The sequence below is a fragment of the Temnothorax nylanderi genome, unplaced genomic scaffold (genome assembly GCF_030848795.1).
Source record: "Temnothorax nylanderi isolate EJ_2023f unplaced genomic scaffold, tnyl_v1.0 TNYL_tig0129_pilon, whole genome shotgun sequence".
NCBI classification, from domain to species: Eukaryota; Metazoa; Arthropoda; class Insecta; order Hymenoptera; family Formicidae; genus Temnothorax; species Temnothorax nylanderi.
In genome coordinates this window covers 143,659-167,548 of record NW_027249191.1, presented here as the reverse complement: position 1 = coordinate 167,548, position 23,890 = coordinate 143,659, and the positions used below count along the sequence as shown (strand labels likewise).

At 40.5% G+C, this 23,890-nt stretch overlaps 2 protein-coding genes across 4 annotated transcripts in view; both read right to left on the bottom strand.

The window, feature by feature from the left end:
* The window catches only part of LOC139776789 (neo-calmodulin), a 54,139-nt gene extending 51,077 nt beyond the window's left edge, over positions 1–3,062 (bottom strand). Inside the window, exon 1 of the mRNA XM_071713710.1 lies at positions 2,588–3,062. Within this exon, the coding sequence (XP_071569811.1) occupies positions 2,588–2,626 (39 nt within the window). The 5' untranslated portion in view covers positions 2,627–3,062. The remainder of the gene's footprint in view (positions 1–2,587) is intronic.
* A 1,460-nt stretch (positions 3,063–4,522) lies between these two features.
* Br (broad-complex core protein) overlaps positions 4,523–23,890 on the bottom strand; it is a 68,747-nt gene continuing 49,379 nt past the window's right edge. For 2 of the 3 annotated variants that reach the window (XM_071713726.1, XM_071713725.1), the window contains exon 7: positions 4,523–15,566. In XM_071713726.1, the coding sequence (XP_071569827.1) occupies positions 15,208–15,566 (359 nt within the window). In that variant the 3' untranslated portion in view covers positions 4,523–15,207. Of the gene's footprint in view, positions 15,567–18,763; positions 19,040–23,890 lie in introns of all 3 variants that reach the window. The other variant, XM_071713728.1, reaches the window with a different exon arrangement.

The following is a 23,890-nucleotide window of genomic DNA, read 5'->3' as shown; positions in this document are numbered from 1 at the left end:
CTGAACGAGTGCCAGCCTTGCTGCTTAACAAATGTGTTAGTCGCCCTTTTATAACCTTTTCCATTTAAAGGTTGCCAAGATTTTATATTGCAACGTGCTATAAATAATCACATTGTCACATGAAAATCACTTTTCAGATACTTTACCGTTTAAAAAAATGACGAGAAAAAATAAGATAAAAAACCTATATCGTATAATATTCGATGGAATGAATTAGCGTGTATGTAGTGTGTCTCAGACTAGATCCCTTTTTGAATTTGTTTCACAACCATCAAAATAATGTGAAAAGCTAAAATAATAGTAGTCATTGAAACAATTGCCGCTATCAACGCTATTTACGGTAAGAAGAGACATAGACATTTCATGTTTAGTTACGGTACATATACAATTAATTAAACGTGTCTCCATCAGAGGAAGATGTTCAAGTCTATTTCTCTCGTTGCGAAGGTACTGAGATCATTAGAAACGACGCCGAAGGTCACGTCCCGGATTACCACGTACCCAAGAATCCCATCAGCCCTACAGCTGCCTGGGAAACTGAAGGAAATCTATATATACGTACGGGTGTGTGTGCGTGTGTTCGTGTGTGCATGTGTGTGTCTGTGTTTATGTGCGTACGGTTAGGATTCTCGTCTCGTCCTTCGCGCACGTCCTTCCTACCTGCCTGCTTTTTCCCCGATATGACGACTGGCGGTATAATCCACCCACTATAGTGAACGTAGAAAAAAAAGTCGAGTATTGCACGTCAACTGTATTGTCATTCGACATCAAAGTGATACGAAAAAAATTTTTCATTTAAAATTTTGTTCAAAGGTCGATCGAGATTCGGAACCAAAAACACCTGGTTACATTTTTATTGAAAATGTGCAATGTACGTTCAGGCAATCTCACGACGTAAATGTCACGACGCGAATATTCACGGTATATAACTTTATGACAGTAAAACAAGATATATAGTCGGGTTTGCAAAGTCTTATGAAAGTTAATTCGATTCATCATATATTCATTTATGTTGTTACAAAAGTTGCATAGCATATGATTAGAAAGTTCATCCGTGAAAATATATGTAGAATATAAGATGACAGTTACATGTAAAATATTATCTGTTTTATACATTCCGTTCTTAATTTTTATTTTCAAGAGATAATGTGTCTCTTTCGTGTGTTTAAATTTTATCTTTTTTTCTTTTTATATCTTATGTCATAAGCTACAAACAACTTTGTGACATATATCTGATATAAAAAGATAAGATATCTCACAATATAAATTATTAAATTTTTGGATACTTTGCATACACTGTATAATATTTTCTTTATGAGAAATTCCAAACTTCAAATTCTTAAATCTATTTCTTTCAAAATGACAGTATTGTTCATATGCCCTTTTCAACGTGAGCGTTTCGAATTTGAAAAATTGAATGGGAGTGGCAAATTGAGCGGACTATCGATCGCGTCGTCCACGATTTTATCGTTCTCGGCTGAGTCCAGGAGGGATGTGATAAATCCGTGAATTGACACCGCGACAGGAAACTCGAGCCTCACGGTCGTGCTGTCGGTTTTCTCACCTCTTAAGAAACGGCCACGTCCCTACGTCTCGCGAAGTACAGAAGACAACGCCGAGCTCCGGGCCCTGAATAAACGGTGCTTTCAAAGCTTGCGCGCTCGACACTCGAAATCCGAGAACGTTTAAATATAACGATCAAATTACGCGATCGTCTCAGGGTGATCGAGTTGTTCGAGTGTATCTTCGCGCGAGGTCAACATCTCGGTTTCTTCCGTTACTATCGATTGTCCGCGCTTCTCGTGTAACCGTGAAAATTTATTCGAAAGGCCTCCTTTTCGCGAATAAAATTTTTCCATTAAATTTTTCCATTAAATTACAAACTTTATTGCTAACTTCGATCGTTATTTGAGCGCGCTCGCGCTAGCTCGAACCTTGTGATAGATTCACTCTCCTATCCGGAAGGAAACTCATAAATATTAATGTACCGAGCGATACGTCGCATCGATCTCCGTCCGCGCTTCACACAATCATGCTGTTGATTAAAATGAAATTCCGTAGGAATAGGTACCTTCCACAAAGCGTACTTCATAAAGTAGGTCAAAAGTATAGCAGTAATTATTCGGTATATAAATAATATTATTCGTCCTTTCTCGATTATTTCCTAATGAATGTAAGACATAAAAAAAGCGTACATCGAAATTGATATACATTTTCGAAGTTTCAAATTTATTTCAGAGATATAAATTAATATAATATTAACTTTTCTTCCACGATACTTTACGTTAATTGTCTTTTTACAGAATATTATGGTATCAAAATCAAAAAATTCGCAATCAGTATCGTATTAGTTCCAGCAATTTTCAAATTTCTAATTTATTTCTTAACACTCTTATTTGGCGCGATCGAGGAAGAATTCTATCCGTATTTCAATCGCGTCTTGATAACGAGGTAATTTCCCATCGAAAGTACTCCACCGACGCCTCTCGAAATTCATCTCTCGGCGAGGCGGCGGCGGCTGCGGCGGCGGTGGTGACAGTCAGCCATTGGCAGGTGAAAACGGATGTGCAATAGAATCTGTACTCACCCGGCGCATCACGCGAAGAGAGAACGAAGATGTCTTCATTTTGGTGGTAATACTGGCAGCTTGCTACGAGATGTAAATCGGGACGGTGTCCAGGCTCGCCTTCCTCCGCCAGCGTCGTCGTCGTCGCCGTCGTCGCAGCTCAGACGGAGCCGAAGCCGTTTCTCCCGTGTTCCGTTTCCGCCGTTTGTCGCGGCGCGGGATCGTCGTCGGTGACCCCCCCGCGATCCGTCCGTTCTGTGCGACCCGGATGTCAGCCAGAGTTCGCAGCCCGGAACTGGCGAACTCGGTTCTCGTGGCTATCTCGCGATGGGACGGACAAAGTTGCGGGAGTGCGCGACGCGGAGAGAGAAAGAGAGAGATAGAGAGAGAGATAGAGACAGATAGATAGATAGAGATAGAGAGAAGGGTGGCTCTCAGGGATGGCTGGAAGCTACAACTACAGGTGGTCGCGCGTTGTTGACTAAATCTTCGCGCCGATCGTATCTGTCTGCCTCTCTCTCCTTTCCGCGCGCTCTTCCTCTACCCTTCCTTCCTTTCTGCCCCTGCCACTTGCACCTTCCCTGCCCGCTGCCGCCGCACCCTACCCCCCCAGTCGATTTCAATTCCGCGCACACCCTCACACGTGCGAGCGAGCGCACGCGCGCTCCCACGCGATCTCCCCGATCTTCTTCCCTTCCATTGTTTCCCTCCTACGTTCGTCCACGCGAATGACTTAAAGGCAAATGGAAAATAACGAATCTCGATAATTGAAGGGCTCTTGGACTCTCCTCGATAATTATTCGCGTAAATTGCGCGTATCTACGATAATAAAACAATGTCTCCGAAACGAATTTATGAACATCAATCGATTAACACTAATCAATAAATTACTTTCGTTTATCGGTAACTGAATCTCTCGTCAGTCATATGGCCATATCATCTTGGTCTCGCCATGTTCAAGCTAGGATCTAGGCTTGAGGTCTGCAATTAGGAAAAGGGCGGACTAGAACGAGGTATACGGCTATGGCTACGTTAGGGGAACCACCCGATGCTGCGCTCGCGCAAACTCACCCCGGCGCCATACTACTTACTATACTATGTCGAGGATTGCGCCCCTCGTTCAAGGCCACGAGACTTCATGGTAAAACCGATGCGTCGATATTTCGTCCGTCGCTCGATGGGTGGAGACGTGGTCTATATTCGCGAAAGTTGCAAGCAGTTTATGTCACTCTGTCACTCACCTTTTTCATTCGACACTTGCCTCTACCTTCAATTGTAGATCGCGAATGTGACAACTGCTATGTGACTTATTTTAGTTCAAATATATTATTTTAGATCAGTCTAATCGAATTACTTTTTAAATTATAGCTTTACGCGATTACTTTTATAATTCACGTTACTTGTAATGTGTTTTGATTTATTATTTTTAACAAGAAAGGTAACGAAGGAAGATAAATCACTCTAAACGTACTTATCATAGTTTTAATCCCGTGAACTCCCAAATATTGCTGACGATAGTAATTAGAATTAGGTTATAATTAATATTAATATTAGAATTATATACAGTAGATATACGTAATTAATAATTATCGGATTGGTAAAATCCTCAAATTAGCAGATTACGTGACAGATTAAATCTACTTTAAATCTCAGCATTCCTAAACATTTTAATTCGTGTTCATTTACGTTAAAATAATTTTTTCTTGCATTTTATAGCAAAAACTGAGAAATCAAATAAGTAAAATTACTTTTATACTTTATATTTCGAATTATACATTTGAAAAAATTATTATATTTAAGTATTAACGCACATATGAAATACTTTACCTTTAAATAAATCCTTTTTCTCACTTTGGTCCTTCTTGGATACAAGGTATATCTATTGAAATTAAATACGTAAAAAAATATTTATTTCCGATAATCTTATAGAGCAGAATCGCTGGAAGGAGTCACAGGTTTGATCGGTTAATAAACTGCAAGTTTATTTGCAATGTTATGTTACACGGATGGTATAACGGCGATAACGGAACAATATGTGTATATGTGTGCGCGTGTACAGCGCGTGCTTGCGCGCTCGCATTGTGTGTACGTCTCTGTCTGTGTACGGTCTATCTATACATATCTTTATATCTAATATCCGCACTCTGTAAAATATAATAATATAATAATAATAATAATAATAATAATAGTAATAATACGGCGAGTTTCGCGCTCACATGCGTCGTTCTATCACCCGTTCCCCGGTGCATTTTCATGGGAGTCCGTCGCATACGAACGATGCACGTGTTGCTCGTAGCCGCATTAACATCCAGAGACTGGTGACAAAATAGAGGGGAAATAAGTACAACAACAACTATTGTAGCTTATGATGAGAAGTATATCTTATTGCCGAGCCTCAGACGCGGAAGATTATACATCCATTATTTAGATAAAATTCAGGATGATCCTCATGGGTGGGAGGACGGGCGGTGGAATTTGACGGTCCTAACGAGCTGTACGTATTAGATTTTTGGCAGTGTCGTCTTGCTTCGGGCCCGGCGGTGGGGCCGGAGAAGCTTCGCATTTGTGCGTGGATCCCTTGTCCCGGAACGAATCCGGATTATGATTTCGCGGAAGCGTAAAACGTAATTAGGCTCTTTATCGGATAGGCTTCTTCGGAGTGAACGTTGTTCCTCCTCGAGCGTGCTCGATTATATCGCGAATGTAGACGGAGGTACAAATCCGCCTGGAATATACCATATACCGCTCGACGGGGGTATATGTACCCCGTATATGTACTAATTACGGAAGTTGTTACGCGGAGGTCGGTTGTGTGACGATCACGTCGGATCTCTTCGGCTCGGAGACGCGTGACGGAAGAACGATCAGCGAGGGAAGAAGAGATGCATGTAATTCACGGGATAAATATATACACGTGTATCCGTTGTGCGTCCTGTGACCGATTAAATTTTATCGCAGGAAAAGACGTAGGAGATACAAAACTTCTGCCCTCAGCGTTCAAATGATGAAGGATACTACTCTGGTTCTGGGTCACGGTGTAATCACATACATTCTTGTATCTCCTACATTTTCCGAACCGATCAAATTGATCATCCGCTAGAATTTAATCTGCATATGTCGTTTAAGAAAAGAAAACGCTTGTGGATGACAGTCAAAGCGATCGTTCATTCTGTACGATCCGGACGCAGACTCGAAGTAAGGATTGATATCGTGGGTGTATAATTTCGCTAAGTTCTCGCTAGACACACAAAATGTCGCAAGCCAGCAAAGTAGACGCGCGTTAACACAATTATCGCGACAACTGTACACAATTATTATCTATATACATGATCCATGAGTTTACACAAGTGCAAGGTACTACCACGCTACACCTCTCCCCTCTCTCTCTCTTTCTTTCTCTCGGTGTCTCTCTCTCTCTCTCTCTCTCTCTCTCTCTCTCTCTCTCTCTCTCTCTCTCTCTCTCGCGCGCGCGCTCTCTCTCTCTCTCTCTCTCTTTCTCTAAATTATAAGTGCGACAGACAGACGGACAAGACATGTATTGTAGCGAAAAGTGATTGTAAAACTCGAAAGGGTCTGAGGCCACGGCAACTGAGGTATCTGTGAACAAACGCATTTTCACCGTCGTTGATTTAGTTTTCGTGCATGCATAGTATGATCGACGGATCCGGGCCGTTGTCACATGCACAACGGAGCCTCTTTCTTTTTTATTTATTTATTTACTTCTTTTTTTTGTTCTCTTCCATCACTTAACGGCTTAATAATTTGTCGTCGTTTTTATCTTCGTTTTGATATCCCTTAACTACCGGTAATCGTTCCCGTCCATTAAATCGAAGACGCGATTTTTTTTCTTTTTTTTTCTTCTTTTTCTTTTATGTATTTGTATTTCGTTTTGTACTTGTACTGTTCAGCAAGGCAGCGTGTTGCACTTTGTTTACATTATAATTATAGTCGGGCCGTGATTGTCCACCGAAGATTCCACAACGTCGCGAAATTGTGCGGGAATTCTTGTCGAGAAGCGTTGATCCGTTACGTAAAAACTTAATACGGATTCATGTTGACGGCGTCATTTTCTATTACAATTAAATCGCTTCAATGAGTAAATTGACATTGATACGATGGGATGTAAAAAGCGTCGGTGCAACTCGAATCTCGATATAATGTGCTGCGAAATAATTTTGGAAAGCCAACGCAGTTTGCAGCGATAATAAAATTATAAGCTTAATTGCCCAGGGGAAAAAAATATTAAATATTAAAAAATTAAATATTGATCGCCGCACACTTATTAAATTTGTAAAATTAAAATTGTTAAATTCCTTTTCTTCAATTAGCTAAAAATAATATTAGATGTTAAAATAAATATTTGTATTTTTACAAATGATATCCTTGTTTAAGCGTTTATAATCGTAATAAAAAAAGAACTACACATTCGAACTTCGCGTCAAGCCTTGCGATTTCCTCACTTCTCAGGTTCGATCCGAAATAGCGTAATTGTCTATTCATTATTCATTTGACTTCGGACATTATGTCAAGGTTCAAGTATGGTGAAGAAACGCAAATACGAAACGGAATGTAAGAAGCAGAGTCCACGCTAGAATTACTTCGCGATAATCTCGTATTTCCGTTGATGTTCTTCAAATATCAATAGACACGAGAATTGAATCTGAAAAGGTAACCGGTAAACGAAAATCGCTATGATCTGTTCTTGCAACACGTGGATCCTTTTGCGTTCTACGACCCGCTCTACATTTCGACAGCTTATGATCTCTGTGACGATGATGCAACTAAAATTAAGCTTACAATGTAGCGATAAAAAGGGATCGATACCTTGTCGCGTGCGCGTCGGCGAATATTTTGCGACACGAGCGGACGTCTCTTGCGATTTGCGAGTCGCAGTCTATACACGTCGTGACTATGTATCTCCCTCTTTCTCACGTCAGATTTGCGAACGTAATACATACGTCACAACGAATTTCCGAATAAATATTACTCTTTATGATAGCTATATCGATTATGTGGCGGTAGCGGTATTAGCTGTAAAAGATAATTGCAGTGGTGAATGGCGATAATAGCAATGTAGTACTCATAATAACAGCAATAGTCATAATAATTGTAATTACTATAATAGCAGCAATAATATAATAATAATAATATAATAATAACTGTGATAATAATAATAAGTCAATAAGATCCCCTAACACATTTAAACAATCGGTTTTGTAAAACGTCATAATAGAATACGAAATAAAAATAAGGATCTGAGAAATTAGATATTCTAACAAAAAGTGTCTATACAATATTTATGCGTACATAGTGCAACATAACGTACTGTCGACCAGTCCTCGATATCGTACACATTCTATGAACAAAATTTAATTAAACTATAATCTTATAATAAACGTATCGATATAACAAAAATTATCGATAATATTGAAAATAATAGTAATGTAGCAGTACTAATAACAATAATAACAGCAGCAGTAATCATAATAATAATAATAGTAATATAGAAACTAATGTATTGCTCTCTTTCTCTCTCTCTCTCTCTCTCTCTCTTTCTCTCTCTCTTTATCTTTCTCTCTTTCTCTCTCATGCTCTCCTACTAATGATATTTATAATCATAATTAATAATGATAATAATAAAATAATTATAGCGATGAGAAAAATGATTGCTATTGCCAATGAAGATGACGTTGGTGAAGACTGTGGCGGCGGCGGCGACGATGACGATGACGGTGACAATGAGATAATCATAATGATACATAAAGCATAATATATAAAACTCTCTGGCGATGAATTAGAATACACAAGTGTATCTCCTTCTTTCTCTCTATAATATGGGTAGACTCGCGGAAGATATGTTTAATATACGTACAATGATGTCCATAATAGTATCAGAAATAACGGACGTACAATGCGTAAAGCGAAGAGATACGTAACTGCTGTGGATGCAAAGTCTCTTTCCAAGCGTCGCAAGAACTCTGTTTCAGCTCAATTTTGCTCTCTCTCTCTTTTCTCAAAAGAAAAATTCCCTTACATTTTTCTTTACTTCCTGTACGGATGGACAGAAACAAATCCACAGCTATTACGAGCCCTTCTCCGTGCCTATTACGTTGTATGATACATTAAGAAAATAGCGCATACCTCATTCGTTTACGCTCGTGCGACTTATGATTCGATTACTCGCAACAGCTCGTACACGCTCGACGTGCCTCCTTAATCTAATATGTACACAGATATATCGTATACATATACGTATACGTACACACATACATATACATACACATATACACTTCAATTACACGTTGGAGATGTGGTCACGTGGATTAATCTCTCTCTCTCTTTCTCTCGCTCGCTCATTCGCTCAGAAGTACACGTATGTACATTCAAGGGTACATCGAATTCTCCGACGTCGTTTCGTTCACTCAACGACACGACGACGTATGACATTTGAAATCTCGCTAAGTTCCCATTGGCCCGAATAATTGGATTGGATGGTGAATTGACTGTAGACGGTGTGTGCTGCGCTCGTCAGATATTCGTCAAGTTTAATAGCGCATCACGCGCATCACGCGCATCATGTATTACGCCGACATAACGCGTGTTGATGCAGCGACATAATGATTTTGTCATAACATAACAAAATGTGTGATATATGTATATATGTGTACCGATATATATCGTATGTAACAAACTTTATCGCCATTAGTGCGACCTATATACGTTTCTCTCGAATATCTGACTGGTGAAGCACCCGTCCCCGTATAGTCAAACGGATTTAATTAATTCTTTAATTATAATCTCGCATTGTATATTCGATAAGAACGACATGAGGTAATGCCCTATGTACATAAAAAAGAAAACAAAGTCGACAGTTAGCAATAAAATTTTTGGTACAAGTAGAAAAGATCCATACTATGTAAGTTCTTAGTTATATTGAGCGTAAATAACCAACCGTTATTAATCCTAGGTTCTCTTGTTGATACGACAATCGTCATTAAACTGACACGACATTTCATCTCTAAGAACTATCGCACTATTAATTACCCATTAGACAGTAATGATATTTTCTTTTTCTTAGCGTTTCACCATTTCTTTTCATCTATTTTTTTTGTAATTTTTATTTCTTCCGATAAATTTAAAAACTTTCGTAACAATAAATTTACACTTAAGATTTTGTTAATATTAATTATGGCACAATTTAAATATTTTATTTAAAGTCTTTTTGAAGACATAATAAAAATAAATCTAAGTAGTCTTTCTCCTATGCACGACGTTCTTTCTTTTTCTTTAATTTCATATAATTACATCGCTATTTCGTTTTATTGATTAGCATTGATGCGCTCCTTACATCTCTTTGTTTTCCTTTCATAGTTCCATTTGATCCCCCTTTTGGAAAATAAAATTTCTTTTCTCTTTTCGTTAAAACCGAAGAGTGTTCCTAAACAATCGATTTACAACTTTCCCGGACTCTCGTGATATTCCCCATACTAGAATTCTATGAACCGCTATTGTCAATTTAGTATCGGCTTTCCACAGCCATTGGCTTACCACCAAACCAAAAAGTTGCGTTTTCACGATAAAATAAACCACGGAATTAAACGAAAATAATTCAGCCGAAATCTCGATGAAAACTTATCGATATATCATAAATGCGACATTCGCGATTCTATATTTTCCAAGGTAAATACCACTCGCGTCTGAGAAAGTCTTGCAAAGTTTTCTCGATGCTCTCTTTGGTAATATAATATCACATAATGAAAGAAAACTTTAAACCAATTAAAAAAAAAAACAGGAAAAAATCTAATCAGTCAGTTCCTCTAAAAGTAGGAATTAAAAACGAGGAAACTAATAGAAATAAATTTGAGTCTTTAAATAAATCGACGATTAAACGATTACAAAAATCAGCCTTCTCAAAAGTAAATTCGCGTATCAAAGTATTCGTCACAGCGCCAGAAAGTAAACTTGACCTCTTCAGTTATATCGATTCGAATTACGCCGAAGAACCCGTTCGTCGAAGAATGGGTGACTAACTTAGTAGTGGCTTTTTCAACGGGTCAAAAGGAAGCTGTTAACAATGCGGGTATGGCGAACACACCGGGGTGTGAACGCACCGGAAGAACGGTCCTGCTTTGAATGGTTATATGGCGTATATAGCCTGCTGACGATGAGATTGCACCATTTTGTCGCCGGTCGAGAGGCGAGTTCGCGCGAAAACGCGTAATTCTAAGTGAACGGCAACTGCGTGGATCGCAGAGAGAGATGCTGCGCTCTCTCCGTGCGGTCCTCGATGCAGCACACGCGAAGCACCCCTACCGCCGTGACAATGAATCCTGCTGAGTTACGCGGTCAGTGTTGCAAATAACAGTTGATCGGCTCTCGATCGCGCGAAGAAATGCGCGGTTCCTTTACATCTCTCTAGCACGAGTACGTACACGCACGAGTTATACACAGGATGCGAGCGAAAGATAACGTTTAGATAGAATCGAAAATATTTTCGCCGCGTGTCGCTCCTTCTCGCGATTTTTCGGGAGTTTTTCCCGCTTACGATAAACCATACAAGACGAAAAGTTTCATATATATTAAAAATCCCAAAAAGATTTCCACGATAATTTTCCACTCTTTTTTAAATCGTACCTCAGACATATCCTAATGATTAATATTGATAATATTCGTCCTCGACGGGAGAGACGGGGCGCGTACCTACCTAAAATTTCGTCCGTGTAACGGTTCGGGACCTTGGCACATTCCGATAAATAATCTATAGTCATTCTCTGTTTTTCCTCTCGTTTTTTTTTTCGCGTTCACGTCGGCGTGTAATGGGTCGTTTACCCTGCAGCAGTTCGCATGCAGCTCGTGTGCATGTGGACCTGTATAATATATGTGAGCGAGCACATAAACACGTCTACGTACACACTCGTGCGCGCATACTTATCCACCCAACACGCGTGTGCAAACTGCACTAGACGTTTACACTAGACTAAAGTCTATCATGCGATGAGTGGCAACAGTTGATCGTTCGTGCGTCGTTTTAAATATACTTATCACGTCGTCTTAGTGGAGAGAAAAATATATTCCTCGACCTAATGCACGGATCTATGAAATTTTGAACTGCGTATGACACAAGATCAAAGTTGCCGATCGAATCGAGCTTGCCCTTTTCACATTTCATCCATCAATTAATAAATAAATAAGTCGAATTTAAAATAAACGACGCATTTTTTCCCTTCAGATCGATAAATCGATCAGCGGTTGCCCGACACCCCGTTCTTATCCCCCACCCCATCTCGAAAATTTCAAAGCAATAAGATGAAATTTTTTTTCCCGATACAGTCTCGCCTCTTACAATACATCGTACAACACCGAACATCGACATAAATTCCGTATACTTTTTTTTCCATTCACATAGCTTTCGTAATCGCGCTAGTATACCAACCGAAGAACATCACAGAAATTTCCCGACATTATTTAATAATCAATTATTAATTTCCTTTCTTTCGTCGCTAAAAGAGTTTTTTAAAAGTACGCCCGGCGATATCATAATGTGGACAGACATACGCTTTTTTTTTAGTCTCTCTCTTTTCGTCTTTCGTCGAATCGTTTGATGCCACGATCCCCGATATCACAGAATCACAAAAATTTCCGGAATGACTAGGATTTTCTTTTTTTCACTAACCAATCGCGCATCCTTAGCTCAAAAAATGACTTTTTTTCTTCTTTTAAGAAAAGAGGAGAAGAAAGACAAGAAACGTAAAATCTCGCGGATTCTCGGCCGCACTTCGTTCAATCGATATGCCCTCCACATTATGCCCTAGCCAAACGTCACCGATCGAGAATCGGTCCACTGATTTAAGAATGTATACGTAATAATTATAAAATCTCTCGGTAGAGATAGCTAAATATCTAAAATCGTATATTTTTTTCACAGTATACTTCACACTTCGAAGATATGTTTGGAAACTCGTGCTTACCCTTTTCCTTTTCTCCCGCGCATTTTCTTCTTTTTCCATCCCCCTTTAATCATTTCGTCCGGCCACGAATGAAATTCGAGGCAGGCCGTGATCCTTTCCCGCCGTTTCTGTTTTTCCCCTTATTCCGCGCTTCCGTTAAATATTCCCTTTCCGATACTACGCATCCTAAGAGTTAAACGTAGACATAATTTATATTTTCCACGATAATTTGTACTTGCTCGTTAATTATTATGGCATTTCCTTTTTCGCCTTACAGATAAAACATCAACATTTTCTCGTTCTCTACGCTGAGTTTTAAACCTGAATATGTTACGATGAACAACTTTTAGGGTTTCCTCTTGCTTGTACATTTGTTAATGTGGATATATTAAAGTTCGAGGTGCAGAGCAGTGCTCCATAATCTCTCAGTGAATTGAGGCCACTTCGACCGTTTGGAGTCCGATTTGCGGAAAACACTTCGCGACGTAACGGAAAACAGACAGACGGAATGTAAACGGAACAATTCCCCCTTGGCTTAATTGACCCGACTGATTTTCTTGGTAAAAACCGTGCGTTTGCAGAGATAGCTTGAAATGCTCGTTAAAAATGCGAAAGGCGATCGGGAAGCGGGTTGTAAGCTCCGCAGCACTGCTCCGCCCATCCGCGAGAGATACCTACGTAGGACTATGCCGATTTTTATAAAATCTGAACAGGAGAATATCATCGTTTATCGATGTATCGTACGAATATAATATATTTACAGCTCAAAATATTACTTTTAAAGAGTTAAAAATATAGTTTGTATTTAGCGCATACGACGAATCTACATATACACGTTAAGAACCCATGATATATCTCTACCACCTCCGCGTCTGTACACGCTCTCCCGCCTTTCTCTTCTATCTCGTTTCGTAAAACCGATATCGTCCCCCCATCCCCTGCCTTCTATGCTAATCGACGAGTTCCACGTCGATTAGCAACACGTCTCGACCTCAATTGCCGCCGTTGCCGCGATCACTTTTCACCGAATTGGCATCACTTTTCCTCGCGCTTTGTTTCACCTTTAGGCCTAACGTCGTCGATTCGCTTCGTCTTCCTCCCCCCACGCCCCCTCTCCGTCCCGTTCAGAATCGATATACATACGCGTAAACGACCTCGGCGCGTTCGCGGTTCGGCCGCGTGAAAGTGCATTCGGCATGCACACGCGCGTACGTAACACGCACGCGGAATCGGGACGTGTGGGTTTTCGACGTCAGATTCCCGATCTCATTCACGATCCTCGCGTTTGTGGTTTCCCCTCGGTTTCTCGCCTGTTCGTCCGCCAATTCGACGTTTTAAACGCCCAATGGGTTAGGCGCATTTTTGTTCGACGTGAAAACATTTAGGCGCGCGTATCGAGAGCGCCAATACAGAAGAATTCGCAACGTAAATTCGATCTCGGAAACGATTTCCGGAAGACTGTTCCCTCCCCAAACATCCCGTCTTAATTACGCCCTTTTTCTAATCTTTCCGCTCGGGTGCTTTTTGGACAACGTTAGCTAAAAGAAAAAAATAAACTCGCGGCGGGATAATGTCGTCCTCGAAAACGCGTCGTCCCACGCGTAGATTCTCCGCTCGAAAATTTGCCGGGCAGTCGGCCGTTTTGGTCAACTCAGTGTCACCAAGCATCCTGATCGCTGACAATGGAATGTGTCAATTGTTTCGCGCACTAAATCTTAACGTTCGAGCCTCCTCTCCTTCCTTCACAGTTTCAGTCGAATTACAAGCTTCTCAGTCAAATTGTCCTTCTTTGGATTCATTGCAGTCTTGACGAAGAAAAATTACAACGCTACATTGGCGAGTCTAAACTAGAAGAATCGCGCGCTTGCTTTCGGTGGACCGACGGAAAAGCGAGGGGGAAAACTGGGAGAAAATGCCGAAATGACTCGTCCGCGATTCGGGATTCCATGTACTCTCCGCTTTCCTCCCTTCTCTTTAATCCGTTTCTCATTTAAGGTCTTACGATAACCGATCACGATAGGCATTATGCGCTCCGCAGATGCGCGTAATAAGGATAAATTAATCGTTGAAATTACGAGAACTTTGCCGCAATTTAACAAGAGACTGAATTTCCCTCTTGAATTTACTAATCTCGATTTAGCGATTCGCAGTCTCTTCTCCCGAATTACGAACCTAAATACAGCGTAGACGGAAAAACAAGATCTCGTTAATCCAGGTTACTGCTAATTCACTTCAATTCAACCAGCTCGTAATATGAATCGCATCGATCTCGGTTAATTAACTCAATCAGCGATTATCCGCCCAGTTCTGGTTTACCAGTAACGTAGATAGAGGAATTGTTTAGAAATGATCTGTGGTCTGTGCTAACCGACTTTTGCGCAAGTCGCAACTTAAGAGCGAGGCGCGATTTAATTAAATCAAAGTTCGAGCTAAACGACTTGTGTGCTGCTCAAAGCGGCACGGGAGTATCCCGGATACGCAAAGTAGTACTTCCATGTTCTCTCGATAGTCTGGCCTTGATTCTCGGGTTGCGTGCCCGACGATGTCAATCGAGCGATTCGCGGGAGAAACGACGACGATAGCAGCGCGACGACGATGACGACGGCGACGGCGACGGCGACGGCGACGGCGGCGATGACGACGACGACGACGCGGACGATCCGGCACAGGGTGACTTTGATTTTTCCGACGTTTTCATTGCGGTTGCTGCTGCATCTGCATCTGGTGTTGCATGCTACCGAAGACGTTCTTCATGGCCGAGGCCTTTAGAAGCCGCCTCAGCACGCCGCTGGTGCCGCGGTGCTGCAGGCTCTTGTGTGTCGTCAGCGAGTTCTTCGTACGGTACGTACGGTTGCAGAACTCGCAGACGTATAGCGTGTCCGATTGCTCGTGTTTGTCCTGGAAGTGGCGTTTGAGGGAGTAGTAGCATGAAAACGTGCGACGGCAGTACGGGCATTCCTGAGGCTCGTTTATGCCACCCGCCGTGGGTGGTGGCATTCGGTACATGACAGTGGGAGGCGTCGTCGGTGCCGGATGCATCCCGTTGCCCGTACCTGAAACGCATCCAGATCTGTATAAGATCGCTCCTCGCGAGAGTTATCCACAGTTATCCGTCAGGATTCGGTACACAAGTCGAAACCGGTATAATTTCGATGGGAGTTAATTTCTCAATGCTATAAACACGGGAAATAGAGATCTTTACGCTGTCGACGTATAAGATGCGCTTTTTCTCTCGCGTGTCTAGCATATATGATATTAGCGTCGTCGAAATTATAATGGCTTCGATTCCTCCGTTAATTGCTTCATTTTATAGATATTGTAAGAATACGATCGACCATCATAGTGACGGTCCGATGACACATTGGCAAGGTGCATCGATCGATTAGAAGCTCAGAGCTGGCACTTCCATGTCTCGTATGAAGGCTGAGCTAGTTTCATCTTAAAAACACACTACATTTACTCGTTTAATTGCCAAGTATAAAATAGTTCGCTTTTAAATTAACTTAGAAACAGCGTTAAAAGTGTCGAAATTCGATTTTCAAAAATCAATCCGATTTAAATCGTTACAGCTAATTTACATCGTACTTAATTTTATAAGCAATACGAATATTATAGTATGAATAACGAGTAATGTATACTAAACAATAATTTACATAATTTAATATAGCAAGAATCATACAATAATGCATATTAAACTTGGAATTACCAACTCTGATTTAGCAGTTTGAAAGGAGAAGAATTCAGAATGATGAAGTTGTGTAGAAATTGCAAAGCTCTGTATAGATAAATTAGATAAATTTATTAGATAATAATATTCTGCTGTTGTGAATTTTATCGAGTATCCAGAATGGGACACGAGATGCCAAAAGATCCCAATTGAGGAAGAGGAAAAATGAGAGAAGGGATAAAGAAAAGGATCTATGTATTATACCGCGTGCATCGAATTAGTGATTAGTATGCTTTAGCGTATTAGAACCAATCCGCTGATAGAAGTTACTAACGAGTTTGTGTAGTGCGACATATTATACAGGTGCTAAAAATTAAGCACACGCTACTTTTATTGTTAATCATGTCATTAATCGGATGAATAATAAATCTCCAAAGACATGTTAAGTAGTCAAAGATTGAAACCGAACAGTCTCAAGCTTTCGCGATCGCACAAGTATATAACGTTCTCCGCGTTAAGAAACTTCACGATAATTCTGGTTATTCGATGTTCGCCTAAAAAAGGGGCGATTTCGTATCGGTTCCCGAATTTATAAAAGATGACAACAGAAAAGCAGAAATAATAAAAATGCTAATAAATAATCAGAAAAAAAAACAGTCATCCAATAAACGTAAAACGATAACCCAAAACAATATTAAAAATTATATCGTATTTCTAGCGTACAATGTTCGCCTTGCGAGAATTCATTGACGAATGTCGCTCTCGCATAAAGTCCTAAACATGCAATTTCTGCCAATCGTGGCGATTGCATCGAATCGCCCCAATCTCATTTCAAATAATTCAATTCTCATATCTCTCCCACCGACGTATCGCGTACTCTCTTCCGATTCAACGCGAGGATTCAACATTATTAACATAGAAAAATAATCAAGAAATGCGAATCAAGACAAACACGTAGCCAAAGCTACAAGCAAGCAGATAGCAGGCGGACAATCAGATCAGATGGACATGCAAACAAGCAAGCAACGAGTAGGATGAGCAGGTTAGTAGATTGACTGAAAGAAAAGAGACTGTGAGGAGGCACGAAATGTGGACGTCACACAAACAGAAAAGAATAAGAAAGACGTAGATCAGTTAGGGTCTTCGTAATAGATTCCTGTCTCTCGAAGAGATGATCGATCATTCTTAATATGTTAGCACCCAAAAGTTTTTTAATTCACCGTGTCCATCTACCTATTCCCATGACTCTTCGCATCAGAAAGTCAACTAACATGTTATTCCAAGAAGATGACAAGATTTAACAGAATTATCAACAATCTTGCAACTCACTAACAGAGTGTAGCAGTTTTCATTGTTTTTAGTATTGTGTAATGACTTCGATAATATCAGCGCAATGATTTTTCTTGATAAAATTTTATACTAAATCTACGCAGATGAAAGAATTGTTACGATGAAGTCTTCGACACTTCAATTATGTGACGTTACACATAATAGGCTGAAATAGGAAGTAATAATTCCGTCATTTTACCCCATGATGGACCCTATTATAACAGTATAATGGCAGTAATATTTGCGCGAGCAATATGAATGTAATATGAAAGCAACAATAGCATTCATAGTCACTTTCATTTGCTACGTATAACGTCACAGTTGAAGCGCCGGTGTGTTTCTGTTATATTAATGACACATACATTTCTCAAAGAATGCGAAATGTCCAAAAGAGTTGTAAAATACCGAACGTTCGAAATGTCTTTAGCAAGACTTTCCAGACTTCTATCTCTTTAGTAGACTTTTGAAAAAACCTATCCGTATTCATGTTGTTATCAATGCGCCGATGTAGCTATGCGGCATGCTGCTTTACTGATGCATCGGGAATTCGAGTCACTGACAGCAGGTATAACGGACCGGCGAATACCGGAAGAACTCGATCAGCGGCGCGTACGGTACCGAAGGGGCGCGAAGGACGACGGGATAAAAGGAAAGAAAGCAGTTACGCGAGCCGGGATGCGGATACGACGATGCGCGAGACTCGAACCGTAAGGCGAACAAGAAGAGAAAGAAGGTCCCGCGTGCAAGTCGAGACCGGTTTCTCGCCGTGGCATGCACCATTCGCGGAGTGCCGGGGCGGAACGAGGAGGAAAAGGAAACACAAGCTTTCCGTACGTCGGGACAACGACGCGACGGCGGGTCGTCCTACCGAGTCGGGGAGAAGACGATGCATCTTTTGACGATGCGCGAGATGGAAAAAAAATTGAGAATGAGAAATAAATCTCAAAGAAGGCGCGATCCGGGAAACAAGCGTGCGCGTTTCGGTATATATTTGCGGATATGTACCTAAGAAGGAAAGAGAATAAAAAATAGATACTGAGAAGTAGAGAAAAAGAATAAAAGAGGAAGAGAGGGAGAGAGAGAGAGAGAGAGAGAGAGAGAGAGAGAGAGAGATAGAGATAGAGAGAGAGAGAGAGAGAAAGGAAGGAAATGTGTACTTATGTTTGTTAAGTCGTATAGGAGTGAGTTTTGAGAGACTATGTTAAAAATCTTCGAAATGCTGTGCGCCATAGGTGTGTTTAGCGTGGTCCCTACCTTATCTAAACCTTCAAAAGAACTTAATGTCAATGTCGCCGGGCCTGCTCTTATGATAAGTATATATATGGGTCATCAGGGAATTACGCGAGCAGTACACCCGCTCGCAGATGACGCATCTGTACTCCTCCTGTCGTTCGGCGTGTTTGTCGGCAACGTGGCGTTTCAGGGATGCTTTGCTGCATAGTACCTTGCCGCACAGTTGGCAGGTGAACAACTTCTTCGCTGACTGGGTGTTCAGAGAGTTCAAGGTCAGCCCCGTCATAGAGGTGAGCACTGAAACACAACAACGCACCTCTCATGCAGCTGCACACCCCCACAACACACTTAAACCCTATACCACGACCGCCAAGAGAAAAAAATAATTACGGCCGCGTACGCGAATCTCGCTCGAATGCTCCTTTCGGTAGTGTCGTGCTTGTATCCTCTCGACTATGCTTACGTGATCTCGATCGTGCGGTTCCTTTTGCAGCTCGAAAACGGTAGGCGCGTATCTATTTATAAAGCTTGTATCTTCAGAGACCGATCGGAACAGTTTACGGTCATCCGTTATGACGATCAATATCTTGTAACAGGTACATAAACGTGACAGGTATCATAAATTTTTATTAAGTTACGAAACTATTGTGAATGTTCCACGCTCAAATAATCGTACATCATTAATATTTCTCTGCAAAGTTTCACTTTATCTCGTTCATTTTTATCTCGCGATAAATCGTTGCCAAAAACGAATATCCTCGCGGCGATTTTAATCCTCTTACATCGCGCTTGTAAAGAATTTGAACGAACAACGTGTACGGGTTCGAAATTCATTTTCAACTTAGCCATAAAGATTGGAGAGAAATTTTTGATAAATTAATTTTTCAAATCCGACGATCAGCGCGTGACTGTGGGGAAATCAACCCTTTTCTTTGCTGCCGCGATCTACCTCGCCTCTTCGTCTTCTTCTATCTTCTTCTACTGGATCACGCCCCGCGCATTAATCATTCCATTAAAAACGAGACTCGCGTCCTTTAGAAAAGCAATTATGCGCGTTACGGCACGTCCTTGAAAACAAAAAGGGGGGAAGAACCGGAAAGATGGAGGAATCGACGGCGCGCGCTGTTTCTCTTCGTAGAGAGCGAAGTAAGAACTTTCTTTAACGGCGACTTTCCTCTCCCCGGCCTTCTTCGGGACCTTCGGTCAGTGCTAATGCGGAAAGAGGGAACGGGACAAGAGGAGGCGCACGCACATGCATGAAATTATTCACATACGCACACGCAAAGTACACGCATGATCACACGCACGGGGCGGGCGGCACGCCGAAACGTTTCGCACATGTGTACACCATACGTGAATGTGTGCATGTACGTTCGCGGGAGGAAAATTGCGGGGAAAAGAAGGCGGATGACGCTGTTTTACAGAATTTGTGCGTTTAATTTCTCTTTCATACGCGAGAGATTCGACTCTATTGTCATTAACACGCGACATTATACAAGTCATTGCGCTCTGGTGGCTCGAGAGAGTTGCGTTATTGCGATCGTGGATTTTCATACGCGCTACGCATATTTTTCGATGTGTGTCCAAAATGTGTTCCAAACGATTGTCGATTCATTTGTTAAATATTCGACGAACATAAATGTATCGCATTATGATGCCGTAATAGATTGTATTGTCCTGTTACATGAAATTAGAACAGTCTCATGTCGTTATACGTTATCTTACACATGTTACGTAGAATTTTTCATATTTCGTGTTTTCTTTCTTATTAATTGAATCCATCATAATTACCTCAGAATAATTTGTCATTAATTATTCAAGATCCTAGCAACGTATCGCTCTGCTGAAAATATAATCTCATCTTAAAAGATCTTAAATAATATCACTTAGAGAAATAAATAATGACAATAAAAATTTGAAAGGGGGAAGGCAGGAATGGGACGAGATAAGAGGGATGTTCGTCGGACGGAGCGGGAATGCCTGTGGAACCACACATTCGCATATGTCCTCTATCGAGAAGTGGAATGTGTATACAAGCCGTTTGCCGACTCGTATTTATGAATATGCATGTACATTGTTCGACGGATCTCAGATGTGTGTGTACACGAAGCCTAACAGACATGAGAAACGAGACGACGAGAGAGTACAGGTACACTGAGCATTCTGGATGACATTTAAAGCATGCAACTCGAAATAAACTAAACAAATAAACGTGAACATAAACGTAAACGTAATTAAATATGCGTGACTCGGGCGAGCTGCGTGGCGACTTTTACGAAATCGATCCCCCTCGTACTCGTGTGATCGCGTGTAACGGAGTAGTCCCCCCGGCTTCGGCTTCTTTGTTTTTCCGATTTTCCGCGATATGCGCACCTCCTCCTTCGTACTCACCGTATTACGTTTACACTCGACACACGACAGAAACTTCCCACTTATGCGAAGATTTTTTTTCTTTTTTTTTCTCCCTCTCTCTCTTTCTCTCTCTTTCTCCGAAGATACTCGTGGCGGGGAAAAGACATTTCGCTCGAGAGATAGCTCCGAATCGGAAATCAAGGTGCTTCCTGATCAATGAAATAAATTGTTCTTACTTCGTACTCCTCACGGCAGCGCGTCCTGATGATTAACGCGATCAGTGGTCGATTATTTATGGACGATTTTTAAATTCTTATATTCAACGTAATCAGGCGTAATACCGACCTTCATCGCGATTGCTCGCTTGTGTGCGGCTTATGAAGCCAGAACACAAAAGTATAAAAATTAAGATACGAGGAATGTAAAATAAATGAAATATATACATATATATGCAATTTATATTAGAAACACGTGATCATTTATGCTCAACATAGGTCGTTTTCGATCAATCACAATATCGCGAATACACAATGCGGTCCATAAGGTTTCGACACAAAAATTATATAAAATAAAGAAAAATGTTCAAAATGTTTTTCTGACGTGTTCTTTATTTTGTACGATTTTTATCTCAAAACTTATGGACTGCATTGTGTACACTCTCCATTCTTTCTAATGGACATTAACAATAACATTACTGGATTTGTTTCTTGTAGGCATTATATTTTATATTGGCATTGTATATATTTTTATACTCCATTTCTCATATCTTGTTTTATATTTATTTGTGTTCCAATCTTTACCGACCACCGCGAGTGCGAGATTTATCGAATACGACGGCTAGTTTTCGCATACAGGGTAAAACATCGATTCTATATTGACACACGGGAATCGGTTGTTTGGTCGTGGTTTTGAGAAATCGTGTTTCAGATTAGCGTCGGCTGGATATCAGCTGGACTTTAGTCACTTACGAGAAATGTCGCAGCACCCGAAATAATACGTAAATACGTAAATTCGAGCGCTGCGATATCTGAGAACATTGTAGCTGCTTAATGATGTGTCGATGATGCTTGTTACGAAAATACGTTAACCGAACAACGCCCAGCGTGGATACGCCAAATCGCATTTATATCACTTACCTTCCGGCTGAAAGAAAAAGAATCAATTTCTCGGCATTAATGTACCGGCGGCATAATTTTCGTATACGCAATTTCGGTAAAACTGGTGCGGTTTAACATAAACGTAAATGCAACATAAGCTTCTCTCTAATCTACTCTTTTCGTCGAGGATGTGATAGGTGGACTAAAAAAACAAGTGACAACACAAACGAGTTATTAAACCAAATATATAGTACATTTCTTATTGTATATAAAAATGAAAATATATTAAAATGCATTTGATATTGCTTAGAAATAATAATAATAATGTGTGGCGATAATAATAATCGTAGTGATAATCAATCGTAATCGTAATAATGAGTGTAGTAACCGTACTGATCCAAAGTAGTAATAACAGTAGCAATAGCAGCAGAGCGGCAGCGATAATGTGTAATAGTGATCGTAGTGATAACGGCAGCGGTAATGACAGCCCGCGAAACTAGTTGCGATAACTCGTTGATGACAACGAGAATACGGGAATTGATAATAATAACAATAATAGTGATCGTAGCAATACAGATAGCGATAGCGATAATAAGAACGATTATGACGTCAAATGATGCTGATGCTGATGAAAATAATATTAATAGCTATAATGACGATGACGGTTGATGTGCGTGTGCCGGTGATACAATAAAAAAAAATAATGATAAAATAATATAATCGCGTCATATAGTATATAAATATATAATAGTAATGATGATAATAACGGTAATAATAGTGACACGGCAATGACGCCGGTCACGATGACATCGACGATGCGATTGTATATAGTTAATAAATATATATTATAATAACCAAGACATTGTGAAAAATAACGTAACAGAATTATCACGGTATATAACGCACACGGGTTTTCGTTCAAAGCCCAATTCGCATTTACGAGTAATATAAACGTTACGTTGCGTCACATTGCGTTCTTGACATTATTTTATGTACTACATCGTCATCTCGAACGTTGCTTTACGCGCAAATGCGACATGGTCTCACGAAACGATTTTGTACCAAAACGGAATCATCCTTCCAAGATAGTGGAGACTTTTCCAAAGTTTTTTTTTTCGGGGTAAGCCGATATGTTGATTACACACAAGTGCTTGAAATTGTCGTAAGGCTTTATACTCGGAGAGTTTATATTCCATGTAATTCTTTCTGCATCGCTTTCATGCGTTTATAGTCAGCGGTTGCGTACGGATATTAATCATGAAAAGCTATCTGTTCGATATCCAAATAGATATCGTAATGTATAATCCTATTATAACGCAAGTAACGGAAAATTAAAGGCTTATTGTATCGTTAGAAAGATGTCACGCGAAAAAACCCTCGGTTTTCTATTTTTCTTTCTTTTTTTTGTGTTTTTTTTCCTTCCCTTTTCAACGGCTGTTTTCGGTAAGGTGTCCTATCGCGCTTATCATTTAGCTCTATGGAAGTAACGGAGAAGTTCCCTACGGAAACCGCGGAGGTTTTATGGGGAAGTAAATCATATATGTGCTTCGACAAGCATTCACATAATCTCTGTGCACAAAATCATCTACAAAAAAAAAGAAACCATGGAGAGAGAGAAAAAAAAGCGGAGATAAGAAAACTGGGTATGTGCGTCGAAAATGAGAGTAAGCTCGTTTTCACGAACGTCTCAATTGTTGTA